Source organism: Rhincodon typus, chromosome 2 (genome assembly GCF_021869965.1).
Source record: "Rhincodon typus isolate 14 chromosome 2, sRhiTyp1.1, whole genome shotgun sequence".
In the NCBI taxonomy this organism is placed as follows: Eukaryota; Metazoa; Chordata; class Chondrichthyes; order Orectolobiformes; family Rhincodontidae; genus Rhincodon; species Rhincodon typus.
In genome coordinates, this window is record NC_063333.1 from 116307428 (window position 1) to 116330907 (window position 23480).

Sequence of the window (23480 nt, forward strand, 5' to 3'; positions counted from 1 at the left end):
TTAGGACATCTGCATGGGGGATGCAAGTACATAGGGACTGGACATCCATGGTGAAGATGAGGTGTTGGGGACCAGGGAATCGGAAGTTTTGGAGGAGGTGGAGAGCATGGGTTGTGTCACGGACATAGGTGGGGACCTCCTGGACCAAGGGGGAGAAAATGGAGTCAAGATAAGTGGAGATAAGTTTGGTGGGGCAGGAGCAGGCGGAGACAATGGGTCGACCAGCGCAGTCAGGTTTGTGGATTTTGGGAAGGAGATAGAAACGGGCGGTGCGGGGTTGGGGAACAATGAGGTTGGAGGCTGTGGGTGGGAGGTCACCTGAATTGATGAGGTTGTGGATGGTCTGGGAGATGATGTTTTGGCGGTCAGGGGTGGGGTCATGATCAAGGGGGCGGTGGGAGGAGGTGTCAGAGAGCTGGCACCTGGCCTCGGCGATGTAGACGTCAGTGCACCATACTACAACTGCGCCACACTTGTCCGCGGGTTTTATGGTGATGTTGGGATTGGAGTGGAGGGAGCAGAGGGCTGCACGTTCTATGGGGGAGAGGTTGGAGTGGGTGGGAGGGGTTGGAGATGAAGAGGTTGAGGGAGGCCTTGTGGTGGTGTCCAGGAGGAGGGGAGTGTGTTGGAGGTGGGAGAAGGGGTCAGTAGAGGGAGGGTTAGGCTCACGATTAAAGAAGTAAGCACGGAGGTGGAGGTGGTGGAAAAACTGTTCAACATCCAAGCGTGAGTTGTATTCGTTGATGTTAGGGTGGAGGGGGACAAAGGTGAGCCCTTTACTGAGGACTGACCATTCGCCCTCAGTGAGGGGGAGGTCTGGGGGCATGGTAAAGACCCGGCGGGGCTGGGTGTTTCTGTATACTCTGGAGCTGCTGGCTGTGGGCGGAGGGACGTTGGCAGTGGGTGGGTCGGTGTCGGTGTGGGCGGTGGGTGGAGCGGCGTCGGTGTGGGTGGAGCGACGGTGTGGGCGGAGCAGCGTCAGTGCTGGCGGTGGGCGGAGCAGCGTGGATGTGGGCGGAGCGGTGTCGGTGCTGGCAGTGGGCGGAGCGACGTCGGTGTGGGCGGTGGGCGGAGCATCATCGGTGTGGGTGGAGCGGCGTCGGTGCTGGCGGTGGGCAGAGCGACATCGGCGGTGGGCAGAGCGGCGTCGGTGCTGGCGGTGGGCAGAGCAACGTGGGCGGAGTGGTGTCGGTGCTGGCGGTGGGTGGAGCGACGTCGGCGGTGGGCGGGTCAGTATCGGTGGTGGGCGGAGCATCGGTGGTGGGCGGAGCATCGGTGGTGGGCGGAGCTGTGGCGGTGGGCAGAGCGGTGGCGGTGGGCGGAGCGGAGTCGGCAGGTGCGTCTTCGATGTCGGTGGTGTTGGTCTCGGAAACGGAGGCGGCAGTATCAGCAGCAGTGTCGATGGCGTTCGCTGTACCGGAAATTGAACTGGCCAGTTGAACTGCTTTACCATTCACTTGTAGCTGGGCTTCAACTCCATTTCGCCACTTGATGTTTTGATTCCCTGAGAGACTAAAAATTTGTCTATCTCAGCTTCATATAGAGAAGATACCAGTAGCTATCATACTATGAGTATGTTAGAAATGTGGTTCTCAAAAGTCATTTGTCTGGTACAGAGATGACATGTCTTACCAGGCCTATTCATTCAGTCTACTTTCCTCTTCAAATAATACAATTTCAGTGCCTGGTTTGAAATGAATATATACTGCTGTGGCAAATAATTGTTGAGCTGCACAGTCCTAACTTGCACATTGCTGACCACTTGGACACTGATAGATTGGAATCCATTACAATTTCCAGGCGTCACAAGGTTGTACTGCCCTGACATTCTGTTATTGCTTTACCGTCAGGCATGTGATGGTGTTTTCTCTGTTGACTAAGACTTGCTTAATGCATCAATACATTTTGTATTGACTGACATTGCAAATATCAATTACAGCAACACAGAAGTAGAAACTATGAAGTTCAGGAACTTGACTGTCACTGGCAGTGTTTTACAGTTGTCTGTGGTAGAACTTGTAGCCTGGAGCACAGGACTGCCACGTTGGTGTAGATTGGCTTCCAATGACAATTCTGTTTGTTTCCAAACAAAGGTCAAGCACAGCTAGCCAGGAATGTGCTAGTATTGGTAAATGCATGCTGTCTCTCTTGACTAAAATGGGATATCCCTCTCACCCCTTTCCTTGTTTGCTTAACACCTCTTAGAAACATAGAAGTGTCTTTTCTATGCTGAGCATCAGTCCTTTGGGACTCAGTTGACCATTTGTCTCCATTGAACTGGTTTACCACATCCACAGCTGTAAAACTTGGATGGTAGCACCTTATTTTATGAGTCAAGACAATAACACATTCTAGAACCATTCCAGATTTACTTAGCCATTCAACACATACGTGTAATCTGTACACAAGACTTAACCATGAGTGCACATCACATCAAGAATAGTTTATTGGAGGTAAAGAACTCAAAGATTTATTAGAAAAAAATTTCTATCTTTGGCATTTTTCACATCCTTCACATTCAATTATGTATTTTGAAAATGTAGTTGCTGTCATTTATATCAATAATCTTTGACCGGGTGAATTCTTCATGATAATGCCTCTACCAATCATGAGTCCATTTGCCAAACAATCACTCTGTCTTCTCATATAATAGAAATGTTGCTTTTTCCTTTGGGACCCAGCTGAGAAGAAATTCTGAATGTCAGCTGAACTTCTCAATGTAAGGCAGTCCCCTCTCACACTGGAGTTTCGCTTTGTACTACACTGAACTAGCAGCTTCTATTATGCTGAAGCTTGTGGAGTGGGGCTTGAATCGAAAGCCTACCCACAGGTGAGAGTCCTATCACTGACTGAAACTAACACTTAAAAAATGAAAGGAACGTCATTTACGACAGCTCTTTATTATCTTGAAGCAAGTTCGAGATTTTCATTCTAATTAAATATAAACCTAAGAACTTAGAAGAAAGGAAGAAGAGTTATTCTTTTTAATATGGTTTAGAAGGAAATCAAGTCATTGAGTCAAGTTCAGTGATAAGAAATTGCATCTACCAGAAATTATTACCACCTTTTCTTTAATCATTCATTTTATAACAGATATTCTGGAGTAGGTATCTTCCTTTCTAATTTTGACAGTCATTGATCCAAGTAAGATATTTTCAGTTATTTCTAAACAGCTTACGAATTCTCTGCCTTGATTTTCATTCATGGTTAATCGCAATTTATTTTTAGCTGTTTCTTTCCACACAATATCGCAAACATCAATATCAATACTGGTAAAGGATATTCTTTTTGGTAAACCATACGAAATCCTATCCTACCACTTAGAGTGAAAGTGGTGTGTGTTGTGTGGTTTTGTAACACAAAGTTACCAATCTCTCACCGCACTGATAAACAACATGGGTTCAGTATATCTGAAAATCTATAGAAATTCAGTACTTGTAACAAAGAAATAGAGCTATGCACCTTGCACTTGCTGCAATCTGAGATATTCTGACAAAGAGTCATTGGACTCAAAATATTAGCTATATTTTTTTCTCTACTATGCTGCCAGACCCACCATGTGTCTCCATTTCTCTCTGTGTTCTTTCAGATTTCTAGCATCTTCAATTCTTTAGGTGTCTATATTTCGAAGGCTCCTTCAAGAACAATCCAGTTTAAAATGATATTAAAATGGAGCAAGCACGAATAGCTGACTTGTAGGATTTGATTTATTTTTGTTCTTGGAATAAGGGGGGTATTAATTGTCCATTTTTTGGTTACTCCAAAGACATGAAATTCAATAACTGGGTTCATGTGTATGTCAGACTGAGAAGGTGCATAGATGCTTCTTAAAGAATATTGTTGCACCAACAACCTACCACTTTTCGTGGTAATTTTGATAGTATTGCTCACAAATAACAAGAGTATTTGCAAACAGCAAAGCAGAGTCCAGTGACAAGATTACTTGAATCCAGTTTCACAATGGCTGGATTTGTTACTCCATTTATAAGTTAGGCTACGATGCCAATGGTAGGATCCTTATGCAAGAAGACATTCAAATAATAAATACAATTTAACACCGAAAAATGTAGACCGTTGGTGGTAATAATGTAAGACACAAGTGATACAGATGGAACAAAATGAAGCGATTCAGAAAATATGAGGGTTTCAGTGGAGTAGTCACATCAATATGTAGACAATTTTTGAGACAAACAGAGCGAACGGACCACCCACAATGATGAATAATATATGAATAACAGCTTCATTCCAGTGTGTAAAAGCAGATTTGATTTCAACATGAAAACTTTAGGACACAACCCATGGTCTGAAAGCCTTAATGGTTTCTTTAAGAGCTATAAGGTTTGGCCACAAAGTGGCTGAAACAATTGACAGCAGTATTCCTGGAGCAAGCAGTTTTCAAAAAAAAAAACCCTGAAATTGATATCAGGCCACATATTTACAAATTTAGGAGGGTTAACACCTATCTCATACTCCTGCCATAGATGCCTGCAATGGGCACTAGCTTTTTGCCTGCAGAATGGGTGTAGCACAATCCATTTTCAAGGCCATTAAGTTGGAAGAAATAATGTAAGATTGAAAGTGATTTGAATGGGGCACACTGGAATTTTGATCCTATGGGTAACTCAGGTTGAGAATCAGTCAGGAAACAGATCACTGTATCCTTGCACATCTTTCTAAGATTGGTGATTTTATGGACCAGACAGTGCTTCTGAACAAAATACCATTTCAAGAATAGATGTGTATAATTTACTCTAACCTTATTAGTTTTGCTTCTCTTAGACAACAAAAAAGAACAGGAAGAGCAATCAATGAATGGATCACAGCATTTTCACCAAATGCTGTTTAACCTATATTGACATTTTTAAAGTACAGAAATTTTATGGATCAGAATATCATCTTTGATCCAATTGCTCTGTTTTGCCAAAATGAAGTTATGGTTCAGGTTCATCACAGATGTAAAATTTTCCATGAACCACCACAATCAGGAAAAATTGTGAATGCAATTATTTATTTTTTCCTGGCATTGAAAACTATTTATTACTTTTAAGAACAGCAATCACCTGGGACATTATTATGAGTTTATAGCACCCATGAATAATGTGATCTTTAATCACTGGAAAAAATCACTTGTTTAACTGCATATTTTCTTAATATTTTGAAGTATTTCTATTAATGCCTTTGTGATTTTTTTAAACAAAGGCTTAATTTGAAGAGACTACTCAAATTTGCACAACAGGAGGATAGCTGACACCTGCATTATTTCAATTTGAGGGCGTGGCCAGTTTTCTACGCTGGCCTCACTGCCAATGCAATGTTTTTTGTAACAGCAGATCCCAGAAACTTGTATTCAACATAACTTGCATTTAAAATATCTCAATCCTTTATGCTAGATTGGTCAATTTAAATGAAGCACACAGTCGCAGAAACACCAGATCTATATTAAGTCATTGTAAATGATATTTTTAAAGATAAAAATATTTGGAAATCCATATTATGTGCAACTATAATTATGTAATAGTTTTTATGGGTAATTGTAATGATCCCCTCCTCCTAAGAGGTTACTTAATTGTTCCTTTCTAAATATTCCCACTCTGTTCAGTATTTTGAAATGTCTGTTCCAGGATTATCTTAGACTTAAAAAATTTACAGCATAGTGGCCAATATGTCAATTTTGGATGTTTACTGGAGCAATGAAAAACCAATCCCACTGTGGCAACAAAATATAGGGTTTTTACGATATCCCTGAAACTCTCGGCCACAAGTTAGTCTGCAACCATTCAACAGACAGAAAGCAAAAGACTGAGCTAAGGAAAAGGATGCAGATCATCAGAAGTGGAGCATAGCTTTAGACTGGTTGCTAGAGAATAAAGTGTCCATTTGGGATCAGTGTGAAGTATAAGCATGGAAGTAGAGGGAAGCATGGTGGTTTTGGATCATTTTAAATGTTAAGTAGAAAGTGTTTCTGTAGTTTTGAAAACCTGCCCACTGAAATAGTCTGCGATCAATATTGCTTCCCATTTTTTACATTGAGGCTTAAAACCTAAGCCATGTTATGTGATCTTTTCAATTGGTCACCAGAATTCAAATATCTAATTGAAATGATCAGTCCCCACAGAGATAGTAAAGTGTAACATGTAAAAGCATAATTAATTCAGACTCATTTGACAATACATTCAAATTTGTGCTTGTTTCTCACTTGGCATTTGAATAGTGTTTATTGAACCACTGCCACTTTCTATTAGCACACTATAGATGTGCACACACTGGAAACTGAAGCATATCCAAAGGGTCTTCAAGGGGATTGCAGATCTTCAGTGAATTGTTCTCCAACAGTTCATTAGAATGGAATGCTGAAATGTTTCCAAGAAACGATAGCAACATTTCTCAGTTAACAAATGATTTTATTTATGATTAAATATTATATTTATGAGCAGAAAACAAAACCACATTGTTAATGATTTCAAAGTAACATTGTAAAGGGTTACAAAGATCTGATTTGCTTTTCAAACCCTAGCAGGTAAATCAGAACTTGAGCATAGTTTTTTGGCCAACCATACCAATTGCGCTCTGATAAATATATGAGGCTGGTATGAAGATGCTTGGCTTTATTGAGGCGTCGAGCTACACTAATGTTGTTGCAACACAGTATATTCAGCAAGTAGCATGTCCAGTATTTCACCTTTATTTTCATTTTGGTTGCATTTCTGGTGCTCAGGATAGCAACGAGTGTAGTCAGGATTTGCAAATCTATTGCAAGCCTTTGGTTGGTGACATTATTGTAGCAAATTCCAGACAGGCTTTGCAGGATTATGATCCTGTCCTTATCTGAAAGCAATGTTCGATTTAGGAAGTGGACAAGATCTTCAATGTAGTCCTGCGCACAAGTTGCTGCCTCAGGTCCACCTGTAGGTTAAGAAATTGACACAATCTAAATTGTTCCCATTCTCTGAAAGCGATCTGATGGAAAGCATATCAAGGACATTCAGTGCACTATGGAATATATTTTTCTCTTCTGTTTTAAAAGCATAGAATGCTGGAGGAGACCACCAGGGCCAATCATATGCATACCAGGTCTTTGAAACATACATGCCCTTTATTCATAAATCTTCCATTGTTTTTCAATTCAGATGCTTATCCAATTCATTGCCCAGAATGTATATTTTTCCACCACAATCTTAAACAGTGCATTACAAATCCTAACCACTAACAAGTTTTTTTTCTCTGACACTGTTAGTTTTTTGCCTTTCCTTTTCTCTCAGTATCTTCTGGTTCTCAACTCAATTGGAACAATATCTCTATATTGTATCCTTTTTGCAAAGGCAAACAACCCTAGCCACTTCAACTGTCCGCATTACTGAAGTCCCTTGCACCAAGTATTGTTCTTGTATATCTTTCATATACTCTAAATCCTTCACATTCTCCTTGACTGCAATGCCTAGAATTGGACACAATATTCCGACAAAAGCTGAAGAAGAATTCATAGGTTTGTTACTGCAGAAAAGGAGGCTACTTGGATTATTATGTCTGCGCTGACTCTCTGTATGAGCAAATCACCTATAACACTGCACATCCTTCTTTTTCAGATAATATTCCAATTCTGTCTAGAATGGCTTGATTGAATCTGCCTTCAAAACACTTGCAGGCTTCACATTGCAAAACCATTTGCCATGTGACAATGTTTCTTTTGCCAATTACTTTAAATCTGTATCTGCATTCTTGATACTTTCACCAAAAGGAACACAATTTCCCTATCTAGTCTATTCAGATCCCTGAGGATTTTGTATATGCTATCAAATCAAGTTTTATAAATGTTCACCCTGCTTTTGTATTCTAAGCTTCCATTTATAAAGCCCAGTATCTTTAAGTCACTTTCATAACCACACTGCCACAATGATTTGTCCACGTACACCTATGGGTCTCTGTTCCTACACACCTTTTAGAATTGAATCCTTTAATTTATATTATAACTACTCGTTCTTTCTACTAAAATGTACTACTTCTTATTTCTCTGCACTAAAATTCATCTCCTCCCTGTTTGCATATTTCACCAGCTTTTTGAAGTGTGTCACTAACATAAGATGTACAAGCAGAGGTAGGCCATTTCCTACCATTTCTACTCCACTATTCAATGCAATACAAGACTGATTTGAAATCCTCAACTCCCCTTCTTGATTTTACCCCCAACCTCTCCCCATTACCTTTGATTCCCTTACACATTAAAAATCAGCCTTAAATATACTTAATGACACAGCTCAACAATCCCCTGTGGTAAAGAATTCCACAGATTCACTATTCCTGAGAGAAGGAATTACTCTTCATCTCTACCCTAACTGGGTGACCCCTTAGTTTGAGGTTATTCCCTCTGGTCCTGGACACTCTCACAAGGGAGACAACCTTTCAGCATTTACTGTAAGTCCATTAAGAATCAATCTTCTAAATGTCAATGATCACAGACCAATCTATTCAACCTCATCTCATAAGAAAATACCTCCATACTCAAGGTCAACCTAATAAATTTCTCTAGATTGCCTCCAATGTCATTATACCTTTCCTTAGATAGGGTGTCAAAACTGTTCAAGTATTCTACATGGGATCTAACTAGTGCATGTATAGTTTTAGTAAGACTTCCCTATTTTTATATCCTATTCCCTTTGAAACAAAGGACAACATTCCATTTGCCTACCCTGTTACCTGTTGAACTTGAACATTAGTTTTTGTTTAGATTTATGTATGAGGAATCCCAAGTCTCTCTATGCTGAAGCTTTCTGTATCTTTCTCCATTTAAATAATACTCAGCACTTCTATTCTACCTGTCAAAATGCACATTTTTCCACATTATATTCCATTTGCCAAGTTTTTGCCCACTCACTCAACCTGTCTATCTCCCTCTGTAAACGCTTTGTGTCATCCATTTACTTAATGTTAGTATGTTCACTTACCTCATCCAAGTCATTAATATGTATTGTCAAAAATTGTGGCCCAACCACTGATCTCTGTGACACTCCACTAGTTGCCAATTGCCATCTTGAAAGTGTTCCCCTTATCCCAACCTTCTATTAATCCTCTCTCCATGTTAATATGCTGTCCCTAGCACTGAAGAGTCTTGTTGAGTAGCTTAATGTGCAGTATCTTACTGGCCACCTTTTGGAAATCCAGATATTTTATATTTACAGATTCCCCTTTATCCTGTTTGTTTATCTCAAAGAATTCAAACAAATTTCTCAAGCATGATTTCTCCCTCATGAAGTCATGCTGACTCTAACTGATCAACTGATCATAAATGCTCTGCTATTATATCCCTTTTAATAGACTCTAACACTTTCCCAATGGCAGATGTTAAACTAACTGGCCTATAATTACCTGTGATAGTAGGAACTGCAGATGCTGGAGAATCTGAGATAACAAGGTGTAGAGCTGGATGAACACAGCAGGCCAAGCAGCATCATAGGAGCAGGAGGGCTGGTGTTTCGGGCCTAGACCCTTCATCAGAAATGGGGGAGGGGAAGGGGTTCTGAAATAAATAGGGAGAGAGGGGGAGGCGGATAGAAGATGGATAGAGGAGAAGATAGGTGGAGAGGAGACAGACCGGTCAAAGAGGCGGGGATGGAGCCAGTAAAGGTGAGTGTAGGTGGGGAGGTAGGGAGGAGATAGGTCAGTCCAGGGAGGACGGACAGGTCAAGGGGGCGGGATGAGGTTAGTAGGTAGGAGATGGGGGTGCAGCTTGAGGTGGGAGGAGGGGATAGGTGGTAGGAAGAACAGGATAGGGAGGCGGGGACGAGCTGGGCTGGTTTTGGGATGCAGTAGGGGGAGGGGAGATTTTGAAGCTTGTGAAATCCACATTGATACCATTGGCCTACAGGGTTCCCAAGCGGAATATGAGTTGCTGTTCCTGCAACCTTCGGGTGGCATCGATGTGGCAGGAGGCCCAGGATGGACATGTCATCTGAGGAATGGGAGGGGGAGTTGAAATGGTTCGCAACTGGGAGGTGCAGTTGTTTAGTGCGAACCGAGCATAGGTGTTCTGCAAAGTGGTCCCCAAGCCTCCGCTTAGTTTCCCCGATGTAGAGGAGGCCACAATGGGTACAGCGGATGCAGTATACCACATTAGCAGATGTGCAGGTGAACATCTGCTTGATGTGGAAAGTCTTCTTGGCACCTGGGATGAGAGTGAAGGAGGAGGTGTGGGGGCAGGTGTAGCACTTCCTGCGGTTGCAGGGAAAAGTGCCGGGTGTGGTGGGGCTGGAGGGAGTCACGGAGAGAGTGGTCCCTCTGGAAAGCAGATAAGAGTGGGGAGGGAAAAATGTCTTTGGTGGTGGGGTCGGATTGCAGATGGCGGAAGTGTCGGAGGATGATGCATTGGATCCGGAGGTTGGTGGGGTGGTACGTGAGGACGAGGGGGATTCTTTTTTGGTTGTTATTGTGGGGACGGGGTGTGAGGGATGAGTTGCGGGAAATGCGGGAGACACGGTGGAGGGCGTTCTCGACCACTGAGGGGGGGAAGTTGCGGTCCTTGAAAAACGAGGACATCTGAGATGTACGGGAGTGGAATGCCTCATCCTGGGAGCAGATGCGGCGGAGGCGAAGGAATTGGGAATAGGGGATGGCATTTTTGCAGGAAGGTGGGTGGGAGGAGGTGTATTCTAGGTAGCTGTGGGAGTCGGTGGGCTTGAAATGGATATCGGTTTCTAGGTGGTTGCTCGAGATGGAGACAGAGGTGTCTAGGAAGTTGAGAGAGGTATTAGAGAACCAGCCCAGCTCATCCACAAGCTTCAAAATCTCTCCTCCCCCTATTGCATCCCAAAACCAGCCCAGCTTGTCCCCGCCTCCCTAAACTGTTCTTCCTCCCACCTATCCCCTCCTCCCACCTCAAGCTGCACCCCCATCTCCTACCTACTAACCTCATCCCGCCCCCTTGACCTGTCTGTCCGTCCTCCCTGGACTGACCTATCTCCTCCCTACCTCCCCACCTACACTCACCTTTACTGGCTCTATCCCCGCCTCTTTGACCTGTCTGTCTCCTCTCCACCTATCTTCTCCTCTATCCATCTTCTATCCGCCTCCCCCTCTCTCCCTATTTATTTCAGAACCCCCTTCCCCTCCCCCATTTCTGATGAAGGGTCTAGGCCCAAAACGCCAGCTTTCCTGCTCCTTTGATGCTGCTTGGCCTGCTGTGTTCATCCAGCTCTACACCTTGTTATCTATAATTACCTGTGTTTTTTTTTGTCTCCTTCCCTCTTTGAATAAGGGTTTTACATTGGCAGTTTTCCAATTCTCTGAGACTTTTCCAGAATCTGTAGAATATTACTACCTATGCATCCAGTCTCTTTTTAGCTACTGTCTTTAAAATCTGGGGTGCATCCAATCGGGTCTAGTGGACTTAATTGCCTATTAGTTTCCCTAGTACTTTTTCTCCAGTGATAGTTATATTTATTCCTTCTCTCCATCTTTGACCCTTGAATATTTAGTATTTTGGAATACTCAAAGTATCTTCTACAGTGAAGACCAATGCAAAGTACTTATTCAATTCCTGTGCCATTTCCTATTTCCACATTATTATTCCCTCAGTCTCATTCTTTAAAGGACCTGTTCTCACTTTTGCCACACTTTTCTTTTTATATATTTAAAGGAGATCTTGCTGGCCATCTTGATGTTACTTGCTAGCTTACTCCCAAAGTTCATTTTCTCCCTTTTTTTGGTGATCTTTCATTGTTTAAAATTTTCTCAATCCTCTGCCACTCGTCTTTGCTACATTTTATATTTTTTTCTTTAACCTTGATACCATCCTTAACTCCCTCGTTTACCACAGTTACTTCATCCCCTTCCTAGAATCCTTACTCCTCACTGGAATGTATCGTTTTTGCAAGCCATTAACTATTTTCTTAAACATTTGCCATTTTTCCTCAACCATCTTTTCTGCTAAACTCCTTTTCCAATCCATTCCAGCCACCTCTATCCTCATTCCTTTATAATCACCCTTATTTTTATTTAATACAGTTGTTTTAAACCCAACTTTTTCACTCTCAAACCAAATGCTAAATTCTACATTTTATAAGGGATCTTGATTTCTCCAATCATTTATTAAATTTGGAAAAACTCAGCAGATCTGGCAGCTGTGGTTTCTGTTCTGAAGCAGGGTCACTGGACCTGAAACATTAACTCTACTTTCTTTCCACAGATTCTGCTAGATCTGCTGAGTTTTTCCAGCAATTTCTGATTTTCACCATCACCATTTCTTTGTTTTACTCATTTATTAAATCTGCCTCATTACACTTTACCAAATCCAAAATAGCCTGATCCCTGACTTGTTCCACATTATGTTGCACTAGGAAACTGAATATGTTATGTGAATGTGCTCTGTCCTCTTCATAGTTTTCAATATTTCTAAATTATATGTCATCTGAAAATTTTCAAATTTGCTGCGCATATTCAAACAAAGTAAATAAATATATTTCAAAAAGGCCCAATAGTGATACCAGAGGAGTCCCACTGTACACTTTACTCCAGTCTGATTATTAGCTTTTCAATACTACTCTATTTCCTGTCACTTAGCCAACATTGTATCCTTGCTGTCACTAGCCATTTTGTTCCATGAGTTTAAACTGAACAGGAAAGTCCATCCTATAGCACTTCGTGAAATATGCTTTGGCGGTTCATATATACCACATATATCTATCACAGTGCCCATCAACACTTTGTTACCATCATAAACAAACCATCAAGTTAAATAAGCACTATTTTACACTTAACAAATCCAGATTGGCAATCCTTCATGAATCTGTTTTGGTTTTCCAAATGACTGTTAATTTTGTCCTAGATTATCATTTCTAAAAGGTTGGGTGAAATTCTGGTTAGCTTAATTTATGATGAGGAAGTACAACTATTGCCCAAATGACAGGTCTGTCTCTCTAGTATTGTTCAGTGAAGTTTCTCTCTAAAGAGAGCCTCCTGCATCAGCTATGCTCCCCACTGGAACTGAAAATCATACATTTTATATATGGAAATTCTGTTATTGCTAAACTCAAACAACACAACAATTCATCCCCGTCAGTCTCACTGAAATAGTACTGACCATGATTGTCTTGACTTTGGCTTGGCACTACAGTGAAAATTATAATATCTTGATTGACGATTGTGACTCTGACATTCAGTGTCAGAGTGATATCTGTGGCTGTGCACTAAACAGACAGTGAATCTAAAGGACTAATCTGTGAGAGATAAAGGCACCTGAAAGAAACAAAATTAATCTTACACCTATTTTACATTTTATGGAAATAAAACGACTGCTCCTTGATTTGCCTCAATTCTGCGTATATAGGTTTTATAAGGTTTATTTGACAAATTTGGCCAAACACAGGCAAGAGGTACCAAATTATTTGTCTCTTTGTGTGTTGTAGGTTTAATAATCAACTTCACTATTTCATCAATAAATGTGGAGCTGGAAAAGCACAGCATATCAGACAGCATCTGAGGAGCAGGGAATTCAACGTTTTGGGCTGAAACCCTTCATCAGGACCCTACACTGTATACATATGTGCCTTTACGTTTCATTCTCTCCCCAGTGACCAGGCAAAATATGGATCCAGAAAAATGATCTTCTTTAAAGATAGAAGTTTGGCAGAGTATATTCACCTCAGAACAATTAAACATTAACAGAGCTATTGCAGAAAATTAGAAACTATTTCATTAGAAAAAGAAGAATGACAGTAGCAGGAAGTGGATTGACCTGTAAAACTCAATATGCCTATAGATAATGCAGCTTGAAGCCTGTTGTTCAATGGCAGATGAGTTTTCTGTAGCGAAGCACCCAAAATCTTCATCTGTTTAACCTGTGGATTATCATTGTCTATAGACTCTTCATCTTCATCCTCTTCCCTGGACAGATGACGTTTGATATACTTCTCATAAAATTCAAAAATTGACTTGAACATTTTACTCAGCTGTTCAAAGATTAACATGACAGGTTATTAAACTGTTCCAATTCTAAAAAAGACTACAACTATTCCATTTAGCACTCCTGAAATAAAAAAGATACGTGGAATAAAAATGACATCTCCATCAGAAAATCTAAAAATGGTGGATTATATTCCTGGCATGTAACTTTTATATTACAACCCTATTGGCTGGCTGGAACCTAATTAGCCAATAGATCCTATTTCAACTTACTCCTCTTCTGAAACATAAAAAATATCAGTAGGAGTTTACCATAATTTCCTGTAGCCAGCCCTGTTATTAAATAAAATTATCGCTGATCTTCAACATTTTGTGCATTATCTCCACATCCTTTGATATTTTTAATATGTAGAAATGTAGGTATATTAGCTGATCTTATCCTGACTGCACCTCCACGACACAGAATTCCAAAGTCTCTTCATCCTCCTCATCTCTGTCCTAAATGCCCCTCCCTTGTTCTGAGACTGTGTCCCCTTGTTCTAGATCATTAAATGGGACAGCAGCCTTTCTGTATCTACCGTTTTAGGCCCTGTAAGAAATATGTATGTTTGAATGAGATCATTTTTCATTCTTCTAAATTCCAGAGAATATAGGCCCAATCTATTTATTATTTTTCATAGGACAATCCATGAAACCCAGGAATCAGATTCCTTCTATGACAAGTATATATTTCTGTAAGTAAAGAAACCACAACTGTGCTCAATACAGCAAGTTTAGTCTCATTATTGTATGTGCAGCAACGCCAACCACTGTCACCTTCTGGTTGGAGTAGTTTACTGCCACCTTCCTTGCCTGCATCTTAGGGCTAATTTGATTTACAGGGGTGGAAGAAAACCAGGTCTTAATGAGAAGATGCTGTTGTCTTAAATAAAATGTTGTATATTGCATGATAGCTATCAAGTACAAGTTATATTGGTATGATAGACATTGTTACTAAGACCGTAACAAGGTCTTCACTCAGCGTCTACATCTGATTTTAGGCTAACATTTCCTAACTTTTTCTCTCCATTTTTTAAAGAACAGGCTTACATTTGCCACATTCCAAACTACAGGAATCATTCAGAGTTTATGAAATTTTTGAAAGATTACCCTTATTAACTCATTCTTCCTGCTCTTTCTGCTTACTTTTACCACTTCCCTTTCCCTTCTGTGCGCTGTTTCATTCCCTCTCTTCTGTTCACCATTTCCCTCTCCCTCCTGCTCATGGTTTCCTTCTCTTTCTCTCCCTTCCTGTTCACTACCACTTCCTTCCCACTCTGCATCATTCCAATCCACTTACTCCCTTTTGCTTGACACTTCTCACTCCCTCTCTCTCTCCACTACACTGCTTCCCCTCACTGTTTCCCTTTCTCTCACTCTCAGTGCTCCTTGTTGTTTCCCTCTCCTCACTCCTTCACTGTTACTTGCTTGCCACCCATGTTGCAGTTATGAGCAAGGGTCTAGGTGAGGGAAGTGGTGCGAGAGAGAGAGACGTGATGTGCAACAGGGACAAAAGTGTCAAGCAGGGAGAGAAGCAAGCTGTCAGTAGGGGAAAAGGACACTAAATGGCGAGAGAGGGAAAGGGAAGCAGCAAGTGGAGGAATCAGGAGGTCAGGAGAAAGAGGCAACAAGAAGGATGCACTGAGGGGATTGGAAGGAGGATGTGGTGAGCAGGAGGGAGTGAAGGTGTCAGCAAAGGGGAGTAGCAAGCAAGAGAGAATCATAGGGTTGGGAGGGATGTGGTGATTTGGAGGAAGTAAGGGTGTCAGGAGAAGGAAGTAAGGGTGTCAGGAGAAGGAAGTAGTACGCAGAAAGGAGTGAGTGAAGTTGGGAGAGAAACTTGGTAGCAGAAGCAAATCAGGAGGAGAGGGGGGTTGGGTGGGGTGGATGTTCAGAAAAGTGAGTAAGCAAAATAGGGTGTCTTAAAAAAACAGACTGAGCAAGTGCGGTTAGAACATATATCTTGGCACATGTGCAGTAACTATACGTGAAACAAAAGTAGAAGCAGCGCTATTCAAGTAAATGCCGTCATTTACAAATTACTGTAAATTAAAATCACTCTGTAAACAGAGAATACCTGTTTTTAAGACTTAGCGAATAATAGTACTGCTGGAATTCTGTTTGTGAAGAATTTGATGAACATCTATAAGTTACAATGTAAAATGTGATGTCCTACTTTGTGATGCAATCAAATTCTCTGTTAAGAATAGATTTTTCTTAAATCATGATATGACAATGGTAAATTCCATTGCACCCTGTTACAAGGATGATGTCACAGTCAGGACATCAACATATTTTTACACAGCACCTTTAACAGTAAAAAGTCTACCAAAGCACTTCACATAAATGCTACCAAACACAATTCAATATCAAACTCTTTATGGGGATGTTAGCAGGGAGATGCCCAGAAGTTTGGTCAAGGCATTAAGTTTTAAGGTGTACCTTGAAGATGAGATGTTGAATGGCAAGAAGGTTTAGCAAGGAAATGCTGGAATTTAATGCCTCGAAAACATGGTTGCCAATGATAATGAAAACCAGGGATAAGCAAGAGACTAGAATGAGAGGAGTTTTATTGTTGGAAATGGTCAAAGGTTTGCTGGGGGAAGAGGTTAGATCTTAGTGATGGCAAAATGGGGTTCTGGTGGGTGTTCGGGGAAAGAACAAGGATTTAAAAACAAAGATAAAAATTTTAAGTTTGAGGTTTTGCTAAAATGGGAGACAATGTATGTAAGCGAGCCGATGGATGATGAGTGAATTGGATTTGATGCAAGGGGGCAGAGTTTTCTAAGACCTCATAATTATGGAGAATTATACCTCTTTTGCACAGGTAGTAAAAGAAACACATATCCAAGAACGTTCATTACTAACATTATTAGAGCCCTTAGGTCGCAAGTAACAAATAATTTCAGGAAAACCAACTCTAAAAATCAACATAGGGTTCACCAGGGATGGAACCCCCTCATACTGGTCCCACTATGACATTGTATGAAGGAATATTGGTTGACCAATCTTGACTAGCTGCTAGGAGATGCATGGTTGCCATTTTAAGTGAATAGTCATTTAAGTTGATCCCTTCCCCTTCGGTAAAGGATCTTATTTATGCTAATTGTTGCTCATTATCATTAAACTGAGGTTAAGAACCTGTCCTTAACTCTTCCTCACAGGATCACTTCTCTTTGATAACCGCATGCGGCCTCTTCCAATTCAAAGTCTTACCTGTTGCCGGGCATCGCGTTTGAGACAGCTGATTTGCCACAGGTGACATAAAGAAATGTGGCACCCAAAACCAGGAGGTGACATTTGAGTGAATCCTGAGTTGTAAAGAGTCAGAGTGTCCAAATGTGGCTCCAGGCTGCTGTAGGTAATTGCAAGTCTCCAAGATAGCCTTGGAATCTCCAACAATTGAAGGTCCAACTCCAGGATTAGGTTGTGAACAACACTGGAGAAAATGTAGCTTCTTAACGAAATTATGAGCTTTTCATTTCCCTTTTATTAATTCATTCATAGGATTGTGGGCATCACTGCTCGAGTGAGCATTTATTGCCTGTCCCTAATTGTCCTAGAACAGGTGGTGGTGAGCCTCTTTCTTAAACTGTCAATGTCTTTGGGATGTAGGGGCAGCCACACTGCTATTAGGGAGAGAGTTCTGAAATTTTGGCTGAGCAACACTGAAGGAACAGTGATTGATTTCCAAGTCTGCATGATGGGAGGCTTGGATGGGAACTTGTAGCTGGTAGTGTTTCCATGTATCTGCCACCCTTGTCCTTCTAAATGCTAATGAATGTGGATTTGGAACCTTGGTGAATTTCTGCAGTGCATCTTAAAAATGGTCCACGCTTCTGCTACGGAGCATCGACAGTGGAGGGAGTGGAAGTTTGTGGATGTGGTGCCAATCAAGCGACTGTTTTGAGTATTGTTGGAGCTGCACTTATCCAGACAAGATTGGAGTATTCCATCACCTTCCTGACTTGTGCCTTGTAGATGATGGACAGGCTTTGGAGAGTCAGGAGATGAGTTACTTGCTGCATGATTCCTAGCTTCTGACCTGCTCTTGTAGCCATGTGTTTACATGGCTGGTTCAGTCCAGTTTCGGGTCAATGGTAGCCCCCAGGATGTTCATAGTATGGGTTCAGAGATGGCAATGAGATTGAATGTAAAGGGTCAATGGTTGGAGATGGTCATTGCCTGAAACTTGTTTGGCACAGATGTTACTTAGAATGCTTCTACTTATTAGGTAAGCATAGAAAGGACAGAAAGAAAGGCTGTTTTGCTAATGTGCGATGATTAATCTGTCTGTGACAGTGGCACAGATATTTATATCCTGAGCTTTAGAACTGGAAATATTAAATGCAAGAACAAAGCAGTTATTATAAACCTTCATAAAACACTGGATGACAACTGGAGTAATGTACTTGTTTCTGGGCACTATATGTTACAAAGAATATGAAGGCTTTAAAGAGAGTGCAGAAAAGATTTACAAGAATAATTCCAGGCATGAGGAATTTCAGTAACATGGATAGATCAGAGAAGCTGTGGTGTTCTCCTTTAGGCAGAGAAAATTGAGAATGTTTTAATATACAGTCTAACTTAATGTTTTAATGCAGTATTGAGAAAACGCTCACCTTTCACATGAAATGTTCAACAGTGAGCTTAGACAGGTTGGTGATGAAATTTAGATGAAATTTAATGCAGAGATATATGAAGTAATTCATTTTGATTGAAGAAGGTAAAGAGCTTACATAAAATAAAGAGAGCAATTCTAAAATGGTGGAGGAGCAGAGGAATCTGGACGTATATGTGCACAAGTCATTGAAGGTGACAGGACAGTTGAAAAAGCAGTTAATAAAGAATACAACTTCCCAGACTTAAAGAGGCATAGACTACAAATGGAATAAGTTATATTAATATTGTATAAAACAATGGTTCAACCTCGACTTGACTATTGGGTGCTGCCCTTCAGGGAAAATATAGAGGCATTAGAGAAGGTGCAGAAAAGATTCATGAGGACGGTCCCATGGATGAGAAACTGCAGTCAGATAGACAAAGTGAAGAAACTGATATCATTTTGCTTGAACAGAGGTTGAGATGACGTTTGATGGAAGTACTCAAAATCATGATAGTGTCTGGACAGAAGAGAGAGAGAGAAATAGTTGCCATTGGTGGAAGGAATGAGAGCTAAAGAACTAGAAGAATTATCCCTTCAGAGGGCTGGCAGAGTCACGGCAAGCTGAACGGCCTGCTTCCATGTTTCAAATGTTCAGTGATCTGTATTATGGCTTAGTTTGAGAATTGAAAACATAGTCTTTTGTCTCTATCACCGTTGTTATCGCCATTTGTTGAGAAGATGAATTCATCTTTGACTTCAAGGATGGCCAAATGCAAAATGCAGTCACCCTTTTTTTAAAGTGTGGTTTATAAACTAATTCAAGTTTACTGCTGCTGTATTTCTTCAACTTTATTTAAGTGGGTGTGCCATTTCATTTCACTTTTGTCATTAGGCGTTTTAAGTTGTAATTTATAATTGTTTGAAGAATTGGGTGCAGTACACACCAAAGGGAATTATGTCAAACCATGCATCACGGTCTATTTTCACTCTATTTTCAATATCTGCAATTGTAGAAAGCTCTTAGATTTTATACATTATTTCCTTATGCAAGATAAATGCAAAGCATTTGTCTGGATTCCTAGGTGCTTTTGATGGGCTTCCCCTTGTCTAAATTTGCAGAAGTGGATAAGTGGGTAAGTGAATATCAGAATAATTTAAATCCAGACACGTTTTCTCTAAACATTTTCACTCAGCAAGTAATTCGGGTATGGAATACACTGCTTGGAATTGTGGTGGAAGCAGGTTCAATTGAGGCATTCAAGAGGGCTTTAGATGACTGTTTGAACAAACAAAGTGTGGAAGAATGTGGGGAAAAAGCAGGATGTGGTGCGCTAGGTAATGATGCTCATTTGAAGAGCCAGTACAGGCACAATAGGCTGAACGACCTCTTTCTGCACCATAACAATTCTGTAATTCTGTGAAGTTTCTCTATTCCAAAGTCTCCTAATTGATAGGAAAATTAAACATACTCTTGAAGATTTTTGCCTATTAAAACTGTTGCTTTTAAATTTATAGTAACCCAGCATGTAGTAGTTCTTTTATTGACTTTGTTGCCTACATATTATCTTGTTAAGTCATAATTAAAGTAATGTGTTCAGTTCTGGTCGCACGAAGTGTCTTTGAAATGCTACAAGGGAGATTTACAAAGAATGGTTCAAAGATGAGGGGTTTCAGCTACAATGTAAAGTTGGGGATGTTCCCCTTAAATCAAAGGATCCTGAGAGAAACTTTGATAAACGTGTACAGTTTATGAGAAGCTTAGATAAGCTAGACAAAGAAAAGTTGGTCATCATAAAAGACTAAGGAATGCAGATTTAAGGGTTTGGGCAAGAGATGCAGATGTAGATATGAGAAAGACCTTTGAGCAGCAAATTATAGTGATAGAAAACCAATTGAGTGTGATGGAAGTGGAGATGATCAATGAGTTCAACAGGAATTTGAAGGAAATAAACTTAGAGGGATATGGAGATAGAGCAGGAGGAGGGGCTGATTGGATTGTGAAAGGGAACCTAACCTGGACTAGATGGATGTAATAGTTTCCTTCTGTGCTATAATAACTCTTTGACTGTTGTTAAAAGTCATGAGGGGTCTAGACAGAATAGGTAGAAATCCTTTCCATTGGCTGATAGCTCTAGAAGACAATTTTCTAAGGTGGTTAGCAAGAGAGCCAATGATGACATGTGGACAAAGCTTTGTACCTAGTGAATGGTTACAGTCTGGAAGGTGCAGCTTGAACGTGTTGATGGCAGTTTTCCTCAATCATGGCTGTCAAAAGGGAATTATGTATTAAATAGATACATTTTGCAGCAGGGGTATGGGGAAAGCTGTGGCACTAACTGAAATTCTGGTAATTCACTTGATACTTGATTCCACAGATGAGAATCTCCCTGCACAATGACTGGCAGGAGGTTGGCAGGAGTAACTCTGACTTTCTTAAGCACCTGGAGAGTGTGGTTACCGTAGCCGTGAGAATTTTGGTCATTCTGTACTGTAGTGAGTCACTTCTCCATCCACTAGAAATATCTTTTGATGGTTAAAGTGATTGTTTGAGATTGTCCTTGGTGGGATATCAATGTTCCTCTTTGATCCAGTATCTCCCGCAGTCACTTCCAGCATTGGGGTGGTGGGGGGAGAGGCTGACATACTTTGTCAAATGCCATCTTTCTCATCACATTGACACCCAAGTCAGAGATTGTTGCTACACATAATGTGGAGTAGGTGACTAGATACAGGAACTGCAGAAATTTTCACCCTTCTAAACCTCATCAAAACAGTCCTGCCTAAAAAAACGTCTTTCAAGATAATGGTGGGGTGAGGGTACTAAGCCCGGGACTCATCCGCTCCTGTCAGCTTTCTTTCTTATTTTTTTCTTTTTCTTCTATTTTCTTTGTTTTCTTTTCTTTTAAGCCTGGAGAGTGGAGGGTGAAGGAGGTGGCCTCCGGCAGCATCGCCAGGATGAGCTGGATACGGCTCCACGCTAGCCCAGGGTGCCTCCAGCTCAGACTCACAGGCTAGGCCGAGGCTCCAGGTCTGCAGCTAGGCCTGGGTGCCTGAAGGAGGGGAAAGGTAGTCTCGGCTTGGCATGGTAGTCTCCTGGTGTGGCGGTCTTGTCCTGGCATGGCAGTTTGTGAAGTTCTTTGACATCAAGGTATTCCAGTGGCCCAGCAGGTGGTCTCTACTAGGAGTGGCGGTCTTGGCTCGGCATGGCAGTCTTCTTCAGTGGACGCCCAGTATTCCAGTGGCCCGATTTTGGGCTCTCATCCCAGCTGTATCTTCAGGGCATTTCATTGTTCCTCAATCAGCTTTCCCTGAGCCCAGAAGCTGTTAACTGAACTGTGATGAACTTTGTCTTAATTTAACTTTTTTTTATTATTATGTATGACTTCAGTCAATGATATAGGCACAGTGGTGAAGTGACTTATAAAACTTTTCACTGTATTTTTCATGTAAAAGTACACATGACAATAAATTTCTACTTTATTCTAAAACATCACATGCTAGAATAGATGTGGGGGAGAGAGTTTGGATGTGATTAACCAGGAATGCAATAAACCTGAGGCACGTCACTGACAAAGAGGAGAAGTAAACACTTTTGACACAGTGTGGCCAGCATAAACATCTCTCATCACTGGGGAGGCCGTCCAGCTACCAGACTGCCAAAGGATAAGAATCCTTGAACAAACATTATGATCAATCCATCAAGTGCCGACGAACATCCAGGGCAGTACCAGGATTGGACATCAATGTCCCGTCTGAACCTATGGAGAACTTTGGAGCAGATCTATTGGAGAAGGTGAAATAGAATGGTTCACGGGCACTGAAAGACTGTATGGACACAACAACAAGGCTGGATTCTGGCTGGCCACAAAGCTGGGTGGGGTGGGTGGGGGGGGTGTGGTGGTCAGCAGGATACAGACCCAGTCTAGCAATTTTGTGGTGGCAAATCACCCTTGCATTTAATTATTGTAATATTAACAATTGTTCATTTGTTCTTAGTTAGTATTCACAACTAATTTAAAGTGCTCAACTAAATGAGGTTCCTTAGACCTCTAACCAGTGTCCAATCTGGTGGGTCATGCATCCTTGTTGGTGCAGTGCGCTTTCCACAGTAGGGCAGCATCAAGATTGAGAGCCAGTTACTGCTCTTCCTCACTCTTCATAACATCTAGGGCAGGTAGTTAGCCCTGGCAGTCCATGTGAGATGTTCTTCCAATGTCAACATGACGTTAAAAAGTCAGAAGTGTCACTGTCTCAAAATAACAGGCACAGACTCAATTGGCTGATGGCCTTTTTCTGTGTTGTAACCATCCTTTGATTCTATTTGCTGGGAGGGCAGGAAAGGTCAGGGAATACAGTGAGGATTGAGATGCTCCTGCTCAGCTTAAAGTGGGCAATTTTGAACATACTTCCAGCAGTCTGTTTGGGTGCAAGTTCCTACTGAAATCACATATTCAGTATTGGCTGAAACCAAGATGAAACATTTACTCCAGAACTTGAGCAAGGAGTGCACAGTTCAATTGTACATTGCAGCCACAAGTTTGTGCAGTGCACTTGCTGCAACATTTGCCATTCTTATGCTACTTGATCCCACAAGGTGGCAGTCTGTATACATGATGATTGTCTTTTAGTTCTCAAGCACACAGTAGAAATTTGAACATAAATAGATAAAGAAATTGGATTTAGATAGACAGTCAATTATATTGTAACTCTAAATATCAAGTTCCAGTTATTCATCGGCAAATCACTGATAAATTATTGGCTTGGAGGGGAGCTTGCAAGTAGTGGTGTTCCCATGTGTCTGCTGCCATTGTCCTTCTAGGTGGAAGTCGTCATGGGTTTGGAAGGTGCTGTCTAAGGAGCTTTGGTGAATCCCTGCAGTACATCTAATAGACAGTACGTACTGCTGTTACTGAGTGTCGGTGGTGGAGGGAGTGGATGCTTGTGG

The 23480-nt window shown here is 41.2% G+C and overlaps 1 protein-coding gene across 1 annotated transcript; it reads right to left on the reverse strand.

The window, feature by feature from the left end:
• Positions 1 to 6481: 6481 nt before the first annotated feature.
• Positions 6482 to 13928, reverse strand: armh2 (armadillo like helical domain containing 2). The gene is made up of 2 exons (XM_020511351.2): positions 13724 to 13928; positions 6482 to 6903 (listed from the first exon to the last, which is right to left on the reverse strand). The coding sequence occupies exons 1-2, from the start codon at positions 13926 to 13928 to the stop codon at positions 6482 to 6484; spliced, it is 627 nt and encodes a 208-aa protein (XP_020366940.1).
• Between the last annotated feature and the right edge of the window lie 9552 nt (positions 13929 to 23480).

Bases quoted from the DNA above. Each gene is read 5' to 3' on its own strand.
- armh2 (XM_020511351.2), bottom strand. From the start codon at position 13,928: ATGTTCAAGTCAATTTTTGAATTTTATGAGAAGTATATCAAACGTCAT. The intron at 6,904-13,723 runs GTCAATCCACTT...CTTAACCTACAG, and splicing joins AGGCATATTGAGTTTTACAG to GTGGACCTGAGGCAGCAACT.